Source organism: Phyllopteryx taeniolatus, chromosome 11, assembly GCF_024500385.1.
Source record: "Phyllopteryx taeniolatus isolate TA_2022b chromosome 11, UOR_Ptae_1.2, whole genome shotgun sequence".
Taxonomy (NCBI): Eukaryota; Metazoa; Chordata; class Actinopteri; order Syngnathiformes; family Syngnathidae; genus Phyllopteryx; species Phyllopteryx taeniolatus.
Genome location: NC_084512.1, coordinates 8,713,981 through 8,731,808, shown reverse-complemented (window position 1 = coordinate 8,731,808; position 17,828 = coordinate 8,713,981). Strand labels below are relative to the sequence as shown.

The following is a 17,828-nucleotide window of genomic DNA, read 5'->3' as shown; positions in this document are numbered from 1 at the left end:
CACGACAAAAGCATACTGCACAGATGCTCTTTTAATGTGAAAGTTCACATCGGTAGCCCGGAAGTGGCGAAACTTGATCTAACTTTGCGAACATCTAATTATGTTGTTTTGCGGGTTTTTTTTTTTTTTGCTATCTGTAAATACAGTAATAGGAGTGGTCCATTTGAGTCATTTCACTCTGCGTGGGTAATTGGATGACTGGAAATTTGACAGTGACAAATATAGTCAAGAATTCTGACTACAGTATATAATGTATCATATTTATTTACAAAAGTAAACAAAGAACATCTTAATGTGCTGTTTGGGTTGACATACTCTATTTATTTCAATGTTTAGAAACTCAAAGAGGAGGTAATGTGCAAAACAACTATTATGCATATCACTAGATGTTTGATACACTGTACATATTGGGTGAAGTTCAAATGTCATATTTGAATATTGCGGCTGTGGCAAGCTAATTTCCCTCACGGGATTAATATTGGGCAGCACGGTAGCCAAGTGGTTAGCATGCGTCTCTCACAGTTCAGAGGTTTGGGGTTTGAATCTCTGCTCTGGCCTTCCTGTGTAAAGTTTGAATGTTTGCAGGTTTTCTCCAGGTATCCTCCTACACCCCCAAAACATGCAAGTTAATTGAAGACTAGTCCAAATTGTCCATAGGTGTGAATGTTAGCATGAATGGCTGTCTGTTTATCTATCCATCCATTCGTCTATCTGTATATACAATAAATACAGTAAGGTCAACACACACACACACACACACAAATCTAAACTTCATGCTTCTCAGACACATCCAGCAAGTATCTTAATCACACATTCCACACTATAAGCATCTTTTTGCAAAGTGGTACTGTCCTTAAAATCAATTAAGAGAAGAAAATGTCTCTATGTGGGCAGTTTCATTTGTTCTTTTTTTTGCTTGCCCCACTGAAGTGCACACTATCCAACCTCTTCACTTCTCTTCTCTAACATTAAAACAGCACACAAATGATTGGACACAAGACGTTGACTTCTGTCCATCACCGCAGTCGACGTGGAACAGGAGGAGCAGACTTTGTGTGTCTTTGAGGAGGTCTTTGAGGAGGTGCTCGGGTCGGGTAGGGGACGTAAGGCTCGGGCAACATTTTATCTGACATGCTGTAAGACAAGGTGGCACATGTGCAACAATTACGTTAGTATGTGGTTGTAGTCAAGAATGAAAACATTTAATTAACATTGGCACATGATAGTTAGCACATCCACCTCACAGTTCTAAGCTTGGGGGTTCAAATCATGTCATCAGCATGTTCTTCCCATACTTTTTTTTTTTTCTCTCGTTACTCCAGCTTCTTCCACATTCCAAGAACATGCATGTTAGGTTCATTGAAGACTTTAAATTGTCCAGCATTGTGAATGTAAGTGTGCATTGTTGTTTTTCCATACTGCATTATATGTGCCCTGTGATTAGCTTGCAACCAGTCCAGGGTGCACAAAAAGATAAATTACGTAAATGATACCACATAAACATCCAAATGTCTTCAACATTTGGTGTGGGTCTTTGTTGGTGGCTATCATACAACCCCAATTCCAATGAAGTTGGGACGTTGTGTTAAACATAAATAAAAACAGAATACAATGATTTGACCTATATTTAATTTAATACACTACAATGACAAAATATTTAATGTTCAAACTGATAAACTTTATTGTTTTTAGCAAATAATCATTAACTTAGATTTTATGGCTGCAACGCCTTCCAAAAAAGCTGGGACAGGGTCATGTTTACCACTGTGTTGCATCACCTTTTCTTTTAACAACATTCAATAAACGTTTGGAAACTGAGGACACTAATTGTTGAAGCTTTGTAGGTGGAATTCTTTAGGCCTCCAAAGTAGTGGGATCCAGCATCATAAAGGCATGGTTTGATGAGAATGGGTTTTGATGATCCTGACAAGCCCTGACCTCAACCCGATCAAATGTGTAGAAAGTCTTCCCAGAAGACTGGAAGCTATTGGAGCTGCAAACAAGAGGACCAGCTACATATTATGTTCCACTTTGACTTCTGGCCATGTGGCCTAACACTTTCCCTTGGTTTACAATCTCCTCATGTAACCTAAGTATATTTTGGGAGTATCCAATGTCACATTGCTTTGTTTATTGTTACATTATTTTTACCGTGAATATGTTCATAGACAGGCTGACCTTTGTGAATTTCGTGGCGGAATTCTGGGTGGAATTAGTGGAGCTGCATCGGAAGGTCGTGGTGGAAGGGGGAGGTTTTCTAAAGAGTCCTTGGAAAAAACAAAACAGGTAATACTGTACTGTTATTCTTAAATAGACAAACATTTAAAAAAAAAAAAGATGACGGTAAGACCGAACAGAATGCAGCAGTTTCCAGCAGTTTTTAGACTTACCTCGAAATCTGGCTCTGTCCCACTACTGTAGCTTACGTTGCTGTGAGTGCTAAGTCTGTTGCTCTCACTACCTGATATAAGGTAAAATTCACTGTTCATATTAGATATACATACACAATATAAGGACATCCAATGCATGAGCCACACTGCGTGTAAAATTCAACTTTTAAAAGTATGATAAGATTCAGGTTTGAATGACACTGTCAGAGCGGTATCATCCATCCAATCATTTCCTACACAGCTTGTCGTCATCAGGGTCACGGGTGAGCTGGAGCCCATCAGAGCTGATGAGAGGCTGTTGTACACCCTGCACTGGCACATATGGACAAACAACCTTTCACATTGACGGAAAACCAACACATGCAGGGAGAGTAAATGCAAACTCCAAACAAGAGGGCCTGAGCTTGGCGAGGCTCCCGGGGCTGCGCGGGTCCCCCTGTGGTTCCCTGTCTTCGGCCATCCCCGTCGGGGAGCCCCGCCCGTCCTCTTCTCCTCCGAGCACCTTTTACGAGCTCACCCACCTGCTGGGACGGCGACTGGCTACTGTGATGGGCTCTGCTGGCTGGGGTGGTTAGTGGGTGGCGGTCCGACCTGGGTCCCTGGGCCTGGATTGTGTCATGTCATGCCCTGGCCCGCCCTTCTCTCTTGGATGGTTGGGGCGGAGTCCTCCGTCCCTATTGTGCCTGCGCAGCAACTTAGGACACTTCTGATGAACGTCTTGCATTCTTGATGGTGTTGATTCGCTAGTATTTGTCTGTACACCACACCCATTGGACTTTGTTGCTTGGTATGTGGTCACTCCCTAATTGCTAAACACAACTATTATGACTTTGAGAACTTACTGGACTGGCCTCTCATATATATATATATATATATATATATATTGATATATATGTTACTGCTAGTCCCCTGTCTTTACTTGTATACATTTTTCTCTCTGTTCTCTCTTATCTCTCTGTCAGTCCCTTATCAAACTTTGTTCTGTCCTACTACATGTTCCCAAAAAAATATCCATTCTAATACAAATAAACGCAGCGAACATATATAAAAGAAAAAATGTTGCTCTGTAGACAGATCGTCCATTCTCCGTGACCAAGCAGCCGAACTGGACAGGTAAAAAAGAAAAACAAGCTAGAGCCAAGATTCAAACCCAGAACTTCTCAACTGTGAGGCAGACAAACTAACCACTCGATCCATGTACTGCAAGAGAACTAGTTTGCAGTGGCATAGAGGCATATTGCATTATACAAGGAAGTGTTTTCAGCAGTATCTGACGCTGTTGTGGTACATTCGGCTGACTTCGATGCAGGCAGTGCGAGTTCAGTTCCCACTCAGTGACAGTGTGCATGTGAGTGCGAATTGTTGTCTACCTCTATATATGCCTTGCTGTGACTAACTGGTAACTAGTCTGGGGTGCAGTTGGCATTTTGCCCAAAGTCAGTTAGGATACCAGGCTCCAGTTGCTTGCAAACCCGAATAGGAAAAGCGGCATAGAAAACGGATGGGTGGATGTTTCTATTAATCGACCCGTCTAGTGTAGCATGATAAGAAAGACACAACATATTAGAAACACGAGATCCTTTTTGTGTTTACAAGGAAACATGAGAAACTGCCGAACCTAATCGTAAGGTCGAAATAAGAATTACAGTAGGACCCACTGGATGTACTGGATGTGCTCCCTGTCTTCCAGCTGCCTCTTTGGATAAATTGAGCTGCTGAGGAGGATGGAGGCACCATTCTGGGTGTTCCGTCATATACAGGACACTCCAATGTCACAGTGGCCCCCCAAAAGGAGTTTCTTTGCAGTGGGGCACTTATCTCATAGTCTGATAGGAGACACACCACATCACATCCTTATTTAGCAAATCTTGAAAATGCAATTTCCCTGACTGCCTTTCTAAATAAGCAATTAACCAAGTGGTATTTATTCACAAGACACAACATACAGTATACAACATACCAAGATCCTTTCCTGCCTTTTCTCTCTCATTGTGACGCCTGTTGATGCTCTCTCTTAATCTTCTAAGATTATCCTGAGAGAGAAAAATGACATGCAGGACATGTAGTTACTGATTATTATTTAGCATTTCACACTAAATATTTCAACTGTTCCTACGGTAACAGTTTTACCTGCTGATAGCGCACTGAGGTTGCTCTGCTCTCATGGTCCAGCTGCCAAGCTTTGAATTCACAGACAGCTTCATCCACAGTAATTTCTCCCACTTTTACCCTCTCCTGCAGGGTTATAAGCTGTCTCTGACCGAGCGTCTTCATGCCAGCAAAAGCGTCATATACAGGTATGGAGGAGTCCATCGCAGGCTGAGCTGCAGCTGTGGAGAGGCACTTATTAATTGCTATGGAGTGTTCCACTTGGCAAAAAATATACCGCAAATATAATGTGTCGTACAATGTCACGTGAACTCTGAAACACAACTTAACAATGGAACCTTTAAAGTCAAATGCCACTGAAGTTGATGATTTACACTGTGGGACCAAACGCTCAATTTTAAAAGTACAGTATAGCCAATATTTTTGGAGTTTACATCTACATTTCAAATGACACATCAGATATAACTGTGTCAACATTCACTCAACACATCAAATAACATACAGTACATTCGCAGATGCCCAAATTGCACATAAACCACTACCCACTTTAACTAGGTAGGTCATGCACGATGTCACGCAAGATGTACGCTCGTCAGATGTTGTCTGCTTCTGCTTCGCAATGAATTGATTTTAAGTTTTAATGCATGTTGGTCGGTTCACTGTTAAAATGCGTGATCGTAAAAGTTAAAAAGTCAATCAAGCCTCCTTGTCTTCATTTCCGCACACCCTCACACAGACACAATATAGAGGTCTAGTCATTTTTAGTTTTATATGATGATTTATGCTTTATGCTTAATTATATTATTTCTAGGCAGCGCAGTTGCCTTGAGCTTAGCACGTTTGCCGAGGTTTGAATCTCGGTTCCAGCCTTCCTGTGTGGGGTTTGCATGTTCTCTCCATGCTTGTTTTCTGTGAGACATCCAGCTTCCGCCAGCATTCTAAAAATAATGCATATTAGACTCACCGTAGACTAAATTATCCATAGGAGTGAATGTGTGTCAATTGTTGTTGTCCGTATGTGCCCTGCGTAGTGTGTTATAGAAAATGGATCGATAGATAAAAGTGTTTCCGATGGGAACAATTGCTTTCAAATTCAAACTAAATGGAGGTCGACCAGTTGATAGCACTCGACCTCAGAAATTCCATTACTTCAGTCTGTTTACCTTCCTGATATGTTCCCATGGCTTGACTTTGGGACATAGCTTTATCTGAAAATACTGTCAAAAATACAGTTAGTGGTGTAATCCAGGAGCCAAATTACAGAAAGTTTAATGATTGAATGTGAAGTACCTCTTGCAATATAGGTTACAGGTTTTTCAGGTTCAGGCTCAGGCTCAATTTCAGGTCTGGGGATCGGGGCTGGTGGTCGGGACAGGACTGCTGCATTGTGGCAATTATTGTCATCCAAAGTATCATAGATGTCTTCACTGGAGAGGTTGTACGGTTCGAACTCATTGACAATTTCGTTCAGGTCATTTGCTTCTGCGTTTTCCATTTGCTCACATTTAAGTTGCTCTCCCTCATCCAGGGCTACACTGTTGTGAGGTTTTGCTAAAAGTAAAAAAAAAGAAGGCATGTATGTATTATACATTTTACATCATTGCTATTGAAGAATGTTTTTGTTAAGGTTGTTCACCTTGAAAAAATTTCCTCAACATAGCTTCCTCAGGGTTTTCCACTACTTCATTCATAACTTCATCTACGAGCACAGCGGCAACATTTTCAGCTCTCCAACATTCACATTTGGACTAATATGAGCAAAAATATATCAAATAAACATAATAATTACATAGGTCATCCGCACACTCAGGGTTTATGCCCAGCATTGACACATACATGTCATTGGGACAACTTGAGTACTTGGTAGTTGACATCTCTTCATAGTCCTCTGTACTCTCGTCTGGACCTTCATTGTAAGATTTGAGCATATCTGCAGTCTACACCATTTGTTAGGAAACAAGATACGGTTAGATTTAAACTCAGACATGCCAATTGGACAGTGAAAGGAATATATTAATTGAGAAAAAAAAAACGAACATGTAATTATTGGACATACAACAAATTCATCAATAAACTGTCGGAGATCTGGGAAGCCACTCTTTTCCGCCAGCGTATTTGGATAATCTCCGTTCTTGTTCATCACGCTGTAAGCTTGCAGCGCCCCAGGAATCTGAAGGAGGACCCTCGTCAGCTTCTTCAGGCCGTACTTCGCAGCAAAGTGGAGCAGCGTGGGAAGTTCCTCACTACGCTTATCTGAAGTACAAAGTGTCAGTTATCTTTCCGGCAAAGTTATGGGATTCTCAAGTCGAGCGTCAAGTGGCAGATACATTTATGTCGGTGCTCTGTTTTCAACTTTTCAGTTTAGATAGAACATGCATCCCAAACAAGAGCTTTGATCTCACAAAGACGTCACAGTAAATACTCAGTTATTATTTGTTCTTGTTTATTTACGGACTTGTGTTTATTTGTATCCATAATGACACAAAATTGCATTGTCTCGTACATGGTACCATACATAGTTTCATTCGAAATTATTCAACTCCCATTGCAAATTCTATTTGTTTGCATCATATATAAACTCTCACTAGATACGTCACTTTAAAAAAAAAGGCTTCTTGTATTATTAGTTGTGTTCAGCTGTTTAAATTGTTCTTATTTTGTTGGTTAACTACAAACTACTGCATGTTTGTAAACTTGGCAAATAAATATCATTTTGCATTGCATCAAATTGTACAGTATGCAACTGTAGTCATACTATCTACATGACAAACATCAGACACACTACATGTCGTGACATTACTTGTAGTAGTCATTGGTATAGAGACTCAGATGTTTATACATATTGTCATTATAGCTTGGCTAAAATAAGAAATCTAATGGTGGTTTAAGACTTTTGCAGAGTTCATGGTTTTGGTCGACATAACACTACTGTAATTAATTTTATTTTTAGGAAACAGTACACTATCGACTGCGATAGTTAAGTTCCATAGATCTGCCTCAAACATTAGGAAATAATTTAAGGAATTCGCTCAAACAGATTGCAGGAATCGGTGTGCTGCACTCACATGCTGCCATATTGTGCTCCTCAATCTGTCTGATCCCAAACAGCTGAAGACATGCTGGCATCTTGGATTTTATTGAGTCAGTTAGAATGTTGTCCAAAAACTCAATTGAATTGGACATCAAATTGAAAGCCTGGGAGAAAAACAAAACAGGATAAATATCAACACCTAGGAGATTAGCGTTGGGATTGAATAAATAATAGAGTGTCTCACCTGGCAGAGGAAATTTATGGGATCGGCAGCATTTTCAAGACACTGACTGACTTCTCCCATGTTGGTATAGTATGTGACACTTTTCAAGCTTATACGTGACTGAGTAGAGCACAGAGTGAGTGATACCACCCCTGCTTGCATTTCTAGGAAGTAAAGTAGAAATCATATATTTTAGTAGAAAAGTATTTTCATCACGTGAACTATTTTTCAAGTGATTCTACAAATAAGTCAGTTTTCCACTGATTCCATATCACTACTATTTGTAAAGGTTGTACAAATTTAGGTTTTGTACAAAACCCAAATTCTAATCATCATCATGAGAACAGGCTACCCACAATTTAAAAAAAAAAAACGTAAGTTTGGAATACCTGTCAGTGAAAAAACAATGAAGGAGTTGAATTCTGAAACGACTTACCGGGTGCAGTAAGACTTATGGTGTACTCATTCTCAACAGTGCATGGAACTATTTTTGTTGGGTTATTTTCAGAAGAAAACTCCACCTCTGGTGATGAGAGATCATCTACTTTATCAGAAAAGATGATAAAAATGCTTTCCTCCACCTGAACAACAAACAGAATCAGATCATGGAAACAGTGGATCATTTACAGAGCATGTCTGGAACAACTCCTGTCTTAACATTTCCTTTTGTGTGGTGATGTAATGACCACATGCAGGCTTACTCCACACAGAAGTCGGGTTGGTTGGACAGTGAGGCAGTTGATGTGTGAGTGTGGATTCATTTCCTTGGTTACTGAAAGACCGACGGTCACAAGTTCATCATCCTTCAAGGTTCTTTTTCGACACTCGTCTGACATCACTTCCCGTGTCTCATCTGTGGTGGGATCTTCACTTGAAGAGGCTCGTGTGATGTGCAGCTGTTCTGAGGCTGTATATTTGATCACATGTTCAGCCTGTAGCTTGCCTTCGAGAAAATAAATAAGAAAAACACAAACAGCTAAAAATGATCGTAACAATCAGGTATATAACATTAAAAAAAAAAACTCGTGTTTAGTTTATATTTTGGAATAAATGTACAAAGAACCAAAACCTGAGAGGTATTCAGTTCACACTGCGTTTATTACGCAAAGCTTTTCGCCTTCCTTATTGACGTACATGAAAGTGGCACACTATGAGAAACAACTCTTGTATGATACATTGTGCTCGATGCTGCTGCAGTCACAACTTCAGCAAGATAACGTGTATTTTCAGAAATGTTTAACTGTGGAAAATATTACAGTATTTTATTGTTAATAATTAAGTGACTTGTGTATTGCATTGTAACATATCTTTTCCTATATATATATTTTTAAATAGTAGTAAAAAAATGAATTACAGCCAAACTGAGACCAAATTTATATGGTCTGTAGAGGCAATGATGAAGTGCACCCTACTGTTAGTGATGGTCTCCAAAATCGTCGAGACGTAGATAGCAGGTTCATCCTCAGCGTGAAGTTTCCTCCAACGGGACCATTCTTCAAAGCCATCAGCCATCAGAATGTCTTCTTCGGAGACGCCACACAACAGCGCCACCACTCTGTGTGATGGGTGGAGCAGCCTCTGAAGGGCTCCATGCAGTTCAGGCTCAGACATGAAGTCTATGAATGCTCCAGTGAGGAGCAGCACAACGCAATTGAAGCTGTGAACATTTTCAAAGTTGTACCCACGATCAGCTGGGCCAATGGTATAAAGCAAAAGTGAGCTTTTGTGGAACTTCCTGGAAGACTTCTGCAGGATCTGCTGCAAATATGTTGCCCATTCCTGTGCCTCAGCAGTGTGCAGAATTAGTAGCTCATGCGGTGGGAGGGATGTAGAATTAACTGGAGAAAAAAATAATTTAAAAAAGTTAATTAAATACACAGTTCACCGTACAAATAGTATACATTTAAAGTAAACCTGTGTTTACTTTATGCCCAGAAGAAAACAAGTATATGTATATGTACAGTATACTGTATCTGTCAGGCTTACTAGTCTGTTTAATAATGATCTTAAGGATCATGTCAAAGAATTAAGCTTTAGGTACAAAAGTAGTTCACTGCCTAAGTGTGTAAATATTACACGCCGAAGAGTGATGTTAAGAAGAAGAAGCAGAGGGCGCCTTCCTCAAAGGCCCCTCAGCTGTGCTTTGGAAGCGAACTGACTCGCTCTGCAAGCGTCAGCCGGTCCTAATTCCCATATTTAGTCGCTGCAGGTTTTCAACTTGCAAGACTCTACCAGGCAATAGAGCTGAATTGTTGTTTTATATTATTATACTATATACTAATATTGTGTGTGTGCCCCCCGCCCCCCCCAAAAAAGATTTATAAACATGAACAAGTGCATAAGATGTCATATGTAATGCAATAAGACCAAATGCGTACGGTACAGTATATCTTAAAATGAGCTAAGTAACAGCTATTGGCACATCATCAGCTGAAGCAAAGTCATCTACAGTACGTGAACCACTATACTATCCTTGGCTTCGGCCAAGTCCCCATCCATTTTCTTTAGCGCTTGTCCTCACTGGCGTCTCAGTCACTAGGGTCACAAGGTCATCGGTGAGCTGAGCCTATCGTGAGACTTTATGCGAGAGGCTGAGTACACCCTGCACTTGTCACCAGCCAATTGCAGGGCACATATCCAGTAGACACATAACCATTGATGCTCACATTCGCACCTTTGGACAATTTAGTCTTCAATTAACCTACTGTACATGCATGGTTTTGCGGTCTGGGAGGGGAGAAATCCACACAAGCAAGGGGAGAATATGCAAACTCCACAGGAAGGCCAAGATTTGGATCCCCAACTTCTGAATTGTTAGGCAGACGTGTGCGAACCATTACCCTAGCATGCTGCAGGTCTCCTAAAGTACAATTTCATTCAGCGCCTCTCTGAGGAGTACTGTATAAATGGTAAATGGTAATTACAGTACTTAGTTTTATTGAAAATAGGTACACAGTATAAACAATATACTGTACCTAAATCTCCAGTATGTTTGATGTAAGTAGCGTGCAGTGAACGTCACTTCATAAAACTGGAAATGTAAGTATTAATTTGTGTTAAACGTCTGATCTAGCCAAACCGTGTAAAATTCATCAGAGTCCTCATAAGCATTACAAATATTATGCTAATGATGTGACACTGGCGATATTATACGTTCATTTCCATGTAGCTGCTGCCAGTGTTTATCATGGTAATGCTCGACAACATACCAGCTGTCCGGCTGCGGAATGCCAAGGTGAGTGCGGTTTGAGCATGAATGTCCAAACTGTTGTGGCTATTTCAGTGCAGAGAGTCCACAAGGAATTGCACAAACACTGCACTGTGTCAACAGCAGTCAGAGTAATTTAGTTTGACTCATTAAAGTGTTTAATCAGGTCAAGTTCACCTCTGTGCGCACTAACTGGGAAAGAAACCCAACACGAGTAATCACAGTTCATCACAGTTCCCACTGATGGCAGTTCTGAGAGAGTTGACATGTATTTGTTAATGGGCTGCTGTCATGCGCCATCAACAGTTGGACTTGTGAGACAGAAAAGCAACTGACATATGAATTTGACCTCAGAGGAGGGCTGAAAGACTCTCTTCCTCTTTTGCCGTGCTCATAAATAATCAAATATATATATATATTTGTTCGAAATAAATCACATTACAGTAAATTACACTTGAGTACGACAACAAAAATTATACATGCAGTGACGTAAGGAACGTTCTAGAAAGGGATTACTAATTTACCTGATTCCCCACAGGAGATGTTTTCTTCCATGTTTATGTCTTGAAGGTGTGTAAAATGATCAGGCCTCAAGAATCATAGTTCGAAGAAAGACGTTTTTTTTTTTTTTTTTTTTAATTCCCCTCCAAAACCAGTTCCAGCGTTCTGTATAGGAATAAGTTAGCTTTCACCCGTTGCTGTGGTATCAATAGCAACATTCAGTTTCCTGGTTTTAGCAACTCCCCCCCCCCACTTCCTGAAACAGTTGAAGAAGTGAGAAACATACCACAGTCATGACTAAAATGTGCAACATATCAGTCATGATGCTAGGCATTGTCACCTCTGGAGGATTGATTATTCAAAACATTGGCCCAGAAAGGGGTAGCCAGGACACACACTGCAGTATTAGTATTCGGTATAATATCAATAGGATTCCATGTGAAGTAATAGCATCAGTATGAGTCATTTGTGGTTCTTCATATGCAGTAGGTTCTTCACTTCCTTAACAAGGTAGAAACTAAACCCAAAGGGTTTAATGCTACGATGGTACAACAAATGCAGTAAAAATTGTTTTGCTCTCATATGATAATAACATAAGCAGATGTATACAGTACTTTGACCAAACAGGCAACAACAAGAACATGTGAAATATTTCCAAAAAAAAGAAAAAAAAGAGGTGTGTAAGTGTGAAACCTTCATACTTACACGCCAGGGATTACTGTATACTTTCAGAAAGTAAACAATAATCCATCGTTTATCACTGGGTTAGGTTCCGGACCACCCTCGCAATAGGTGAACTCCACGAAGTCGCAACCACGTTTATTTGATTTTTGATATTTTTTTTGGAAAGCTCTATAAACCTCCCCAGACTCTTATTAATCTTCCCCACACTGCTATTAACGTCTGCCATACTCTTATAAACACTTTCTATATATTATCTTAAACACTTTTTAAAACCTCAAACATACAATAATGTACAGTACTAATATACTGTATACAGTAGTATTATTTTTAATATGTTTTAATAATTTCTTTTTCATTTTTACAGTTTTAATGTTTTCGGCTAGGAGGCGTTTATTTTACCACAATTTTTTTCTTTTTTTTTTTACAGCATACACTCAAAATCCTGCAATATGGCAAATTATGCACGATATGAAGTGAAAAAAAATTAAAAAATCCGCAATGCACTGAATCCGCAATAGTTGAACCGCGATATAGGAACGCTATCTTATGCAGCCCAATGTAAGGCAAGGCCTATAATTTCACCCATTATTTGTGAGTTCACATGCTATAAAATGAATGCATGCACAAACAGACCATTCACACACACGCGCGCACACACACACACATAGTTTAGTAAACAAGCGAAAAGCTCAATAAATCTTTTGTACACGCAGCGCTCCCAAATTTCTCATCAAGTACAGTAGAGTAACAGGTTGCTAATGTTGTGTGTCACCACGTTAATACAAACACTAGAGGGCAGCAGAAAATCACTTAACTCGGTCGACAGAAATGTCTTTCACACTGTGACTTTGTATGTAACAACCATGTAACGTCTGAGGAAGTCATTTATCATGTATAACGCACTTAAAATGCACTTAATGTTATTTACAATGATTCAATTCATGAATATTACTGTAAGAATCTTGGTACTGTTCATGTGCGCAAGAAATTCCTTTCGTGACTCTTCTATTCCTGTGGAGACACTCATTAAATACATTTTCACAGTCTAATGAGATCCAATAAAAGACCTGTACTAAATATTATTTTACTGCTAACTGATAACAATGCTAGGCTTTAAGTGCCTGTAGATATTTCATTTGATTATTATTATTTTGATTTTACATTGACAAATGAGAAAGATGTACGTCATATCTTAAGGATTCAAGCAAACGCAATTCAGGCTCTCTTTAGTCTACCACGACGGGCTAAAGTATACCTGCTTATTATAGCCAATTACACAGTATTTACTTAGTGTCATAATATCGCCACAGCTAAGTAAATAAAGTTTCATCATATCTTTTCTACCTCGGTACAAATAAGCCAAGCGAAAGCCTCAATCTAAACAAAGAGTGAAGGTTTGGACTGTAAGTGGTTTCCGAGGTAAAACACATTTTTATTTATGTCTAGTTGCAAGTGTTTAAGGCTACACTAGTGGAACATTTTCCCAAGATTGATGTATCCATATCTGGACAACGTAAATGCCAATGAACACACAGTAATCATGGATGATCACAGCCATTGCACTGAATAACCAGGTCTTGGCACTCCTTAACAATTCTGTGGTAACACCTAAAACAGCTATTGGCACCGTCCAGCGACCAAACCACCACATTTCTTGTAGAAATTCTGTACATAACCAAATACACTTGTCAAATGAAAGCCAAAAAAAGATGTAAGCTGGCCACTTAAACATTTATAGGCCAGTCTAGTGTATTTTGGCATCACCTGTGTATTTGCAATGGCCTCAATCAAAGTTTCCTAATACTGTAGTTACAAAAGACAGCTTATTCACTTGTCTTACAATAAATCCCGGCCATGACATCAATTTACTTAGCTTCGCCTCTCTCCAGTTATACAATTAGTTTGGTTTCTACTTTGACCTTCTGCCATGGAGACCTTTTAATGGCTGTAGCAAAAGTTCACTCTCTGCCTTTTGAAGCTCCCTGTGAAGAACAGGGTGATCCATGACCCGTCTTTAAGAACAATTTCCTGTAGAAAACGAATCCCCTAATTTTTTCTAACCCTGCTATTAGCTGCCATATGCATGACCGTCCCGTTACCTTTTGTTTGGTCTCCTTTAAAACCGCTATCTATTAGGTGGCTCAAGTCAAATCCCTACAGCCTGAGTTTAATAAGAGAATAATTTGCTCCTATTTTAACCTTGTTATCTAATATCCTGTTTTTTGTTGTTTTTTTTTTTTTTTTTGGGGCTTTTTCAAATTTTACCTTGCACACACAGCGACTCCGGTAGAGATTGTGTTAGGTCACAACTGAGACCTGACATCCCACCACTCAGCGCACAAAGTATACCCAGGAGCTGCATTGCTAAAAGCTAATCTATGGAAATACAGTACACATGTATGTTGCGCATACTGTAATGTTGTGATTTTTGCATTGATTATTGTTTTTTTTAAAGAAGTGATCATTTGTTAAAGTCTCATCTCTGTGAACGATATAAAGATTCATTTTAATGTAGTCTAATATATCATTGGTTTAAGTGTAGCCTATCACCTAGACAATTTTTTAAATTGGAATTAACTATTTCAGCTCCCAAGGATTTGTAGAGTAAGGGGTCGTACATCCAGTGTGGCTGCAACTATTGTTTTCCGACCTTCTCATTTACTGTACTTGCCCATCTTGAGAAAGCCCCAGGTTATTGCCACCGCCTCGCCAATTGTTTGGGAGACTTATAAAGTGGAGGAAACTAGAAACAAAGCCCAATCTGAGGATACAGGGTACAATCTTGAAATGGAAAACTGAAATGGGCAGTGGGTCTCTAGTTCAAATGTTATTTGGATGATAGGCCGCAAAAGAAAGGGAGTGTGTTTGGTTTCTCATTGAGAGTCACCAGCAGGGCTCATTGTGATAAGAAAATAAGTCTAATGTTACCTGATCTGGTATAATGCGGACCAATTACCACTCCATTGCACTTCATTACAGGACTGTAATAGGGCCGGGGGTCAGGGTTTGAGAAGGAGCAGCAGAGGGAAATTGAGTCGTCATTGATAATATGATAAACTGATGGCGAGAGGGCTCCTCCAACAAATTATTGAAATTTACAGTTGGTAGGGAAACACTATAACCTCGTTTGGTAAGCAGCTGGCAAGCACTTGCGGCAGGCAGGTCCTCTAACACAATGAGAGGCATACAGAGAGAAATTCAAAACGATCACGGAATAGTTTTCGTCTCCTACTGTTTTGCTGTTACTAAATGTACTGTCTTGTTTTAGAAATATCTTAAGTAACAAAGCTTAGCACAAAATAAAAGTCAGAAGAAAGTATTGTATTCGTTCCTTGTGTTTTCCTGCCATTGAGTCGACACAGATATGCTAATAGAACATAAAGAATTCAAGGAAAAACAAATCCCTTTGCTGTTGAAAAGGAACAGCAGCCATTTGTTTGCCTTAAACCATCTTCAATTGGGGCCCCTTGAATAAATAAATCAAATAAACCGGCGTCAGACATATATTTTCAATCCATCGAGGTAATCAGATTCTGTTTACCTGAATGGGAACTATTCAAAAATGTTATTAAACTTTAAATGGAGTTTAGGGGTGGAATAACTAGGAGCAGGAAATGATGAGCAAACAGGAGGATAACAATCCAATTACTATTAAGCAAGCAATGCATTGAGTGCTAAAGAGAAAAATAGCTTTGACATTTTCCACAAGCGCAGCTCCCACCTGACAGCGTTACGTCGTACGAGTGCTCAGCAAATTCAGTTCAAGGCTTGTGTAGGCATGCGTTCGGCACAAGCTTGCACAGATGTGGTGCTGAGCTATATAAAGTAGTACACTGGCTGATTGGGTCCAACGTGCAGATCTGAAAACCAAATACCGAGTAGGTTAGAATGGACACTTCATCGTCACCTGATAAAAAAAAATTCAAAATAGAACTAAATAACTGTGAAAGAAAATGATCTCATAAACTATAGCACTGTATAAATGGACAGTAAATGAATTTTCCGGCTCAAATATAGGAGACAACAAGGTACGCATTCAAATTGTGCCCTTTCCAAAACACTTCATCAAGTCTTTGCCAGATGGTGAGGAAAATACAACTTATGAATCATTTACAAGAGCAGTTAAGTTTATCTCACATATCTAAATAGGCAATATATTGAAGGCATGCTTCATTGATCAAAACTGTTGTGGAACAACTTATCAAGCAGCAATCTTTAACTACTATTTAAAGATTATTTTGCTTTCATCTACAGTCTCCACTCAGCTGAAAACCACTACAACATGATAAGACAGTCAATTTGGATGTCAGCTCTGTAATCACACTGTCCACTAGATAAGTGCAACTTTTTTAAAATTTTATTTATATTGAGTCCCTGTTCGTCTAGTTGAAGATAATAGTTTCATTTTCCAGGCAAAGTTTGCCAGTTATCCTCATTGTGGCGCAAATGTGACACATTTCTGCTTCATTAGGATTCGCTGGGTTGACAAAGATTGAGTCATGTGATGAATTCACAATGGCTAAGGGAATAGGAGGCATTCCACCAATGTCTTTGCACTTCTTGTAATGGTTTTCAAGTACATTGCTGATCAGGGGTGAGAGAAAACGAATATATCCTCATGTGTAAACACATTACATTTATGATTTTAGCAAATTCAAAAAGAATTGTGTAGGATTCAGACTGTAAACATCTTTGTAATAAGGCTGGAAAATGCTCATAGAGGGTCTCTAATTGTTTTATTAAGCTACCAACTGTGCAAAGATGCACAGAAGTTTTTCAAAAGTAATTTCACAAATTCACTCATTCATACTAATTCAGTATATTGGGAAGAAAAAAAACGATTGCGGGTTTTTGAAGCCATAGACATGCTTTTACAACTGATTTAATGCAAATGTGTGTCCTGTGAATCAATCAATTACGAATTCTTCTGTAGCACTATCAGGTGGATATCTGACACTATTAAAACTGGTCTGTTTCCTAAACTTATCTATGGCCTCAGGTATTGTGTTGTGCTGTTTAGTGACTGGGACATTTATGAACTTTTATAAGGTCACTTATTGAACTGCTTAATTCCATACAGGTTTAGACTAAACATTCGTATAGGATAGTGATTTTTTTATTTTTTATTTTTGTGCTCTATTTGTCTTAACAGTGTGCAGCGGAGGGTGACTGAGAAGATGAAAAGAAGTCAGGCAGCAAAAATCCTAAACCATATGGAACAACAGAACCACTTAAAATGCAGATCAATGAAATGAGTATCTGACCATGAATAAAATCCATTGCTTTGTTACCGACGTGTTATTTGAGAAATTTTCCTTCACAATTCCACAGAAAGTTCGCAGAGGAATCTTTCAATATAGTCCTTTCAAAACCTGATCAGAACCATTTCTAAACGAAGCCTCCTGGGGGTTCTATCAAGCACTCTTTATGGTTGGACTGGAAAATGAACCTTCAAGTGGTTTCTGATTATTTTTTTTTCTTTAAGAATACAACGTTTTCTACAAGAGCAGCTTGAAGCTGCACTTTCACTATAAAGCACAAGAGGTCAGAGCTCCACTACAAATCCGAAGCATCCAATCTCTGTATGCCACATGCCAGACGTACTCTTCATTATTATCATCAAGACCGCTGCTTGAAAGATGTCCCTTGAAATAAGTTTGCTTCAAACATCATTGAGTGAGG

The 17,828-nt window shown here is 39.3% G+C and overlaps 1 protein-coding gene across 3 annotated transcripts; it reads right to left on the bottom strand.

Moving 5' to 3' along the window:
- Nucleotides 1-246: 246 nt before the first annotated feature.
- Nucleotides 247-11,670, bottom strand: pik3ap1 (phosphoinositide-3-kinase adaptor protein 1). 3 transcript variants are annotated; one of them, XM_061791014.1, is made up of 17 exons: nt 11,486-11,670; nt 9,166-9,591; nt 8,455-8,696; nt 8,190-8,334; nt 7,775-7,917; nt 7,565-7,694; nt 6,556-6,752; nt 6,289-6,436; nt 6,136-6,198; nt 5,790-6,050; nt 5,663-5,716; nt 4,521-4,720; nt 4,351-4,423; nt 4,049-4,216; nt 2,391-2,461; nt 2,179-2,267; nt 247-1,134 (listed from the first exon to the last, which is right to left on the bottom strand). In XM_061791014.1, the coding sequence occupies exons 1-17, from the start codon at nt 11,514-11,516 to the stop codon at nt 1,017-1,019; spliced, it is 2,559 nt and encodes an 852-aa protein (XP_061646998.1). In that variant the 5' UTR covers nt 11,517-11,670; the 3' UTR covers nt 247-1,016. The 3 variants fall into 3 exon arrangements, with proteins under 3 accessions (XP_061646998.1, XP_061647000.1, XP_061646999.1); XM_061791016.1 differs by lacking the exon at nt 2,391-2,461; XM_061791015.1 differs by lacking the exon at nt 5,663-5,716.
- Between the last annotated feature and the right edge of the window lie 6,158 nt (nt 11,671-17,828).

Bases quoted from the DNA above. Each gene is read 5' to 3' on its own strand.
- pik3ap1 (XM_061791014.1), bottom strand. From the start codon at position 11,516: ATGGAAGAAAACATCTCCTGTGGGGAATCAG. The intron at 9,592-11,485 runs GTAAATTAGTAA...TTTTTTCTCCAG, and splicing joins CATCTCCTGTGGGGAATCAG to TTAATTCTACATCCCTCCCA. The intron at 5,717-5,789 runs GTACTTCACATT...TATTTTTGACAG, and splicing joins TGTAACCTATATTGCAAGAG to TATTTTCAGATAAAGCTATG.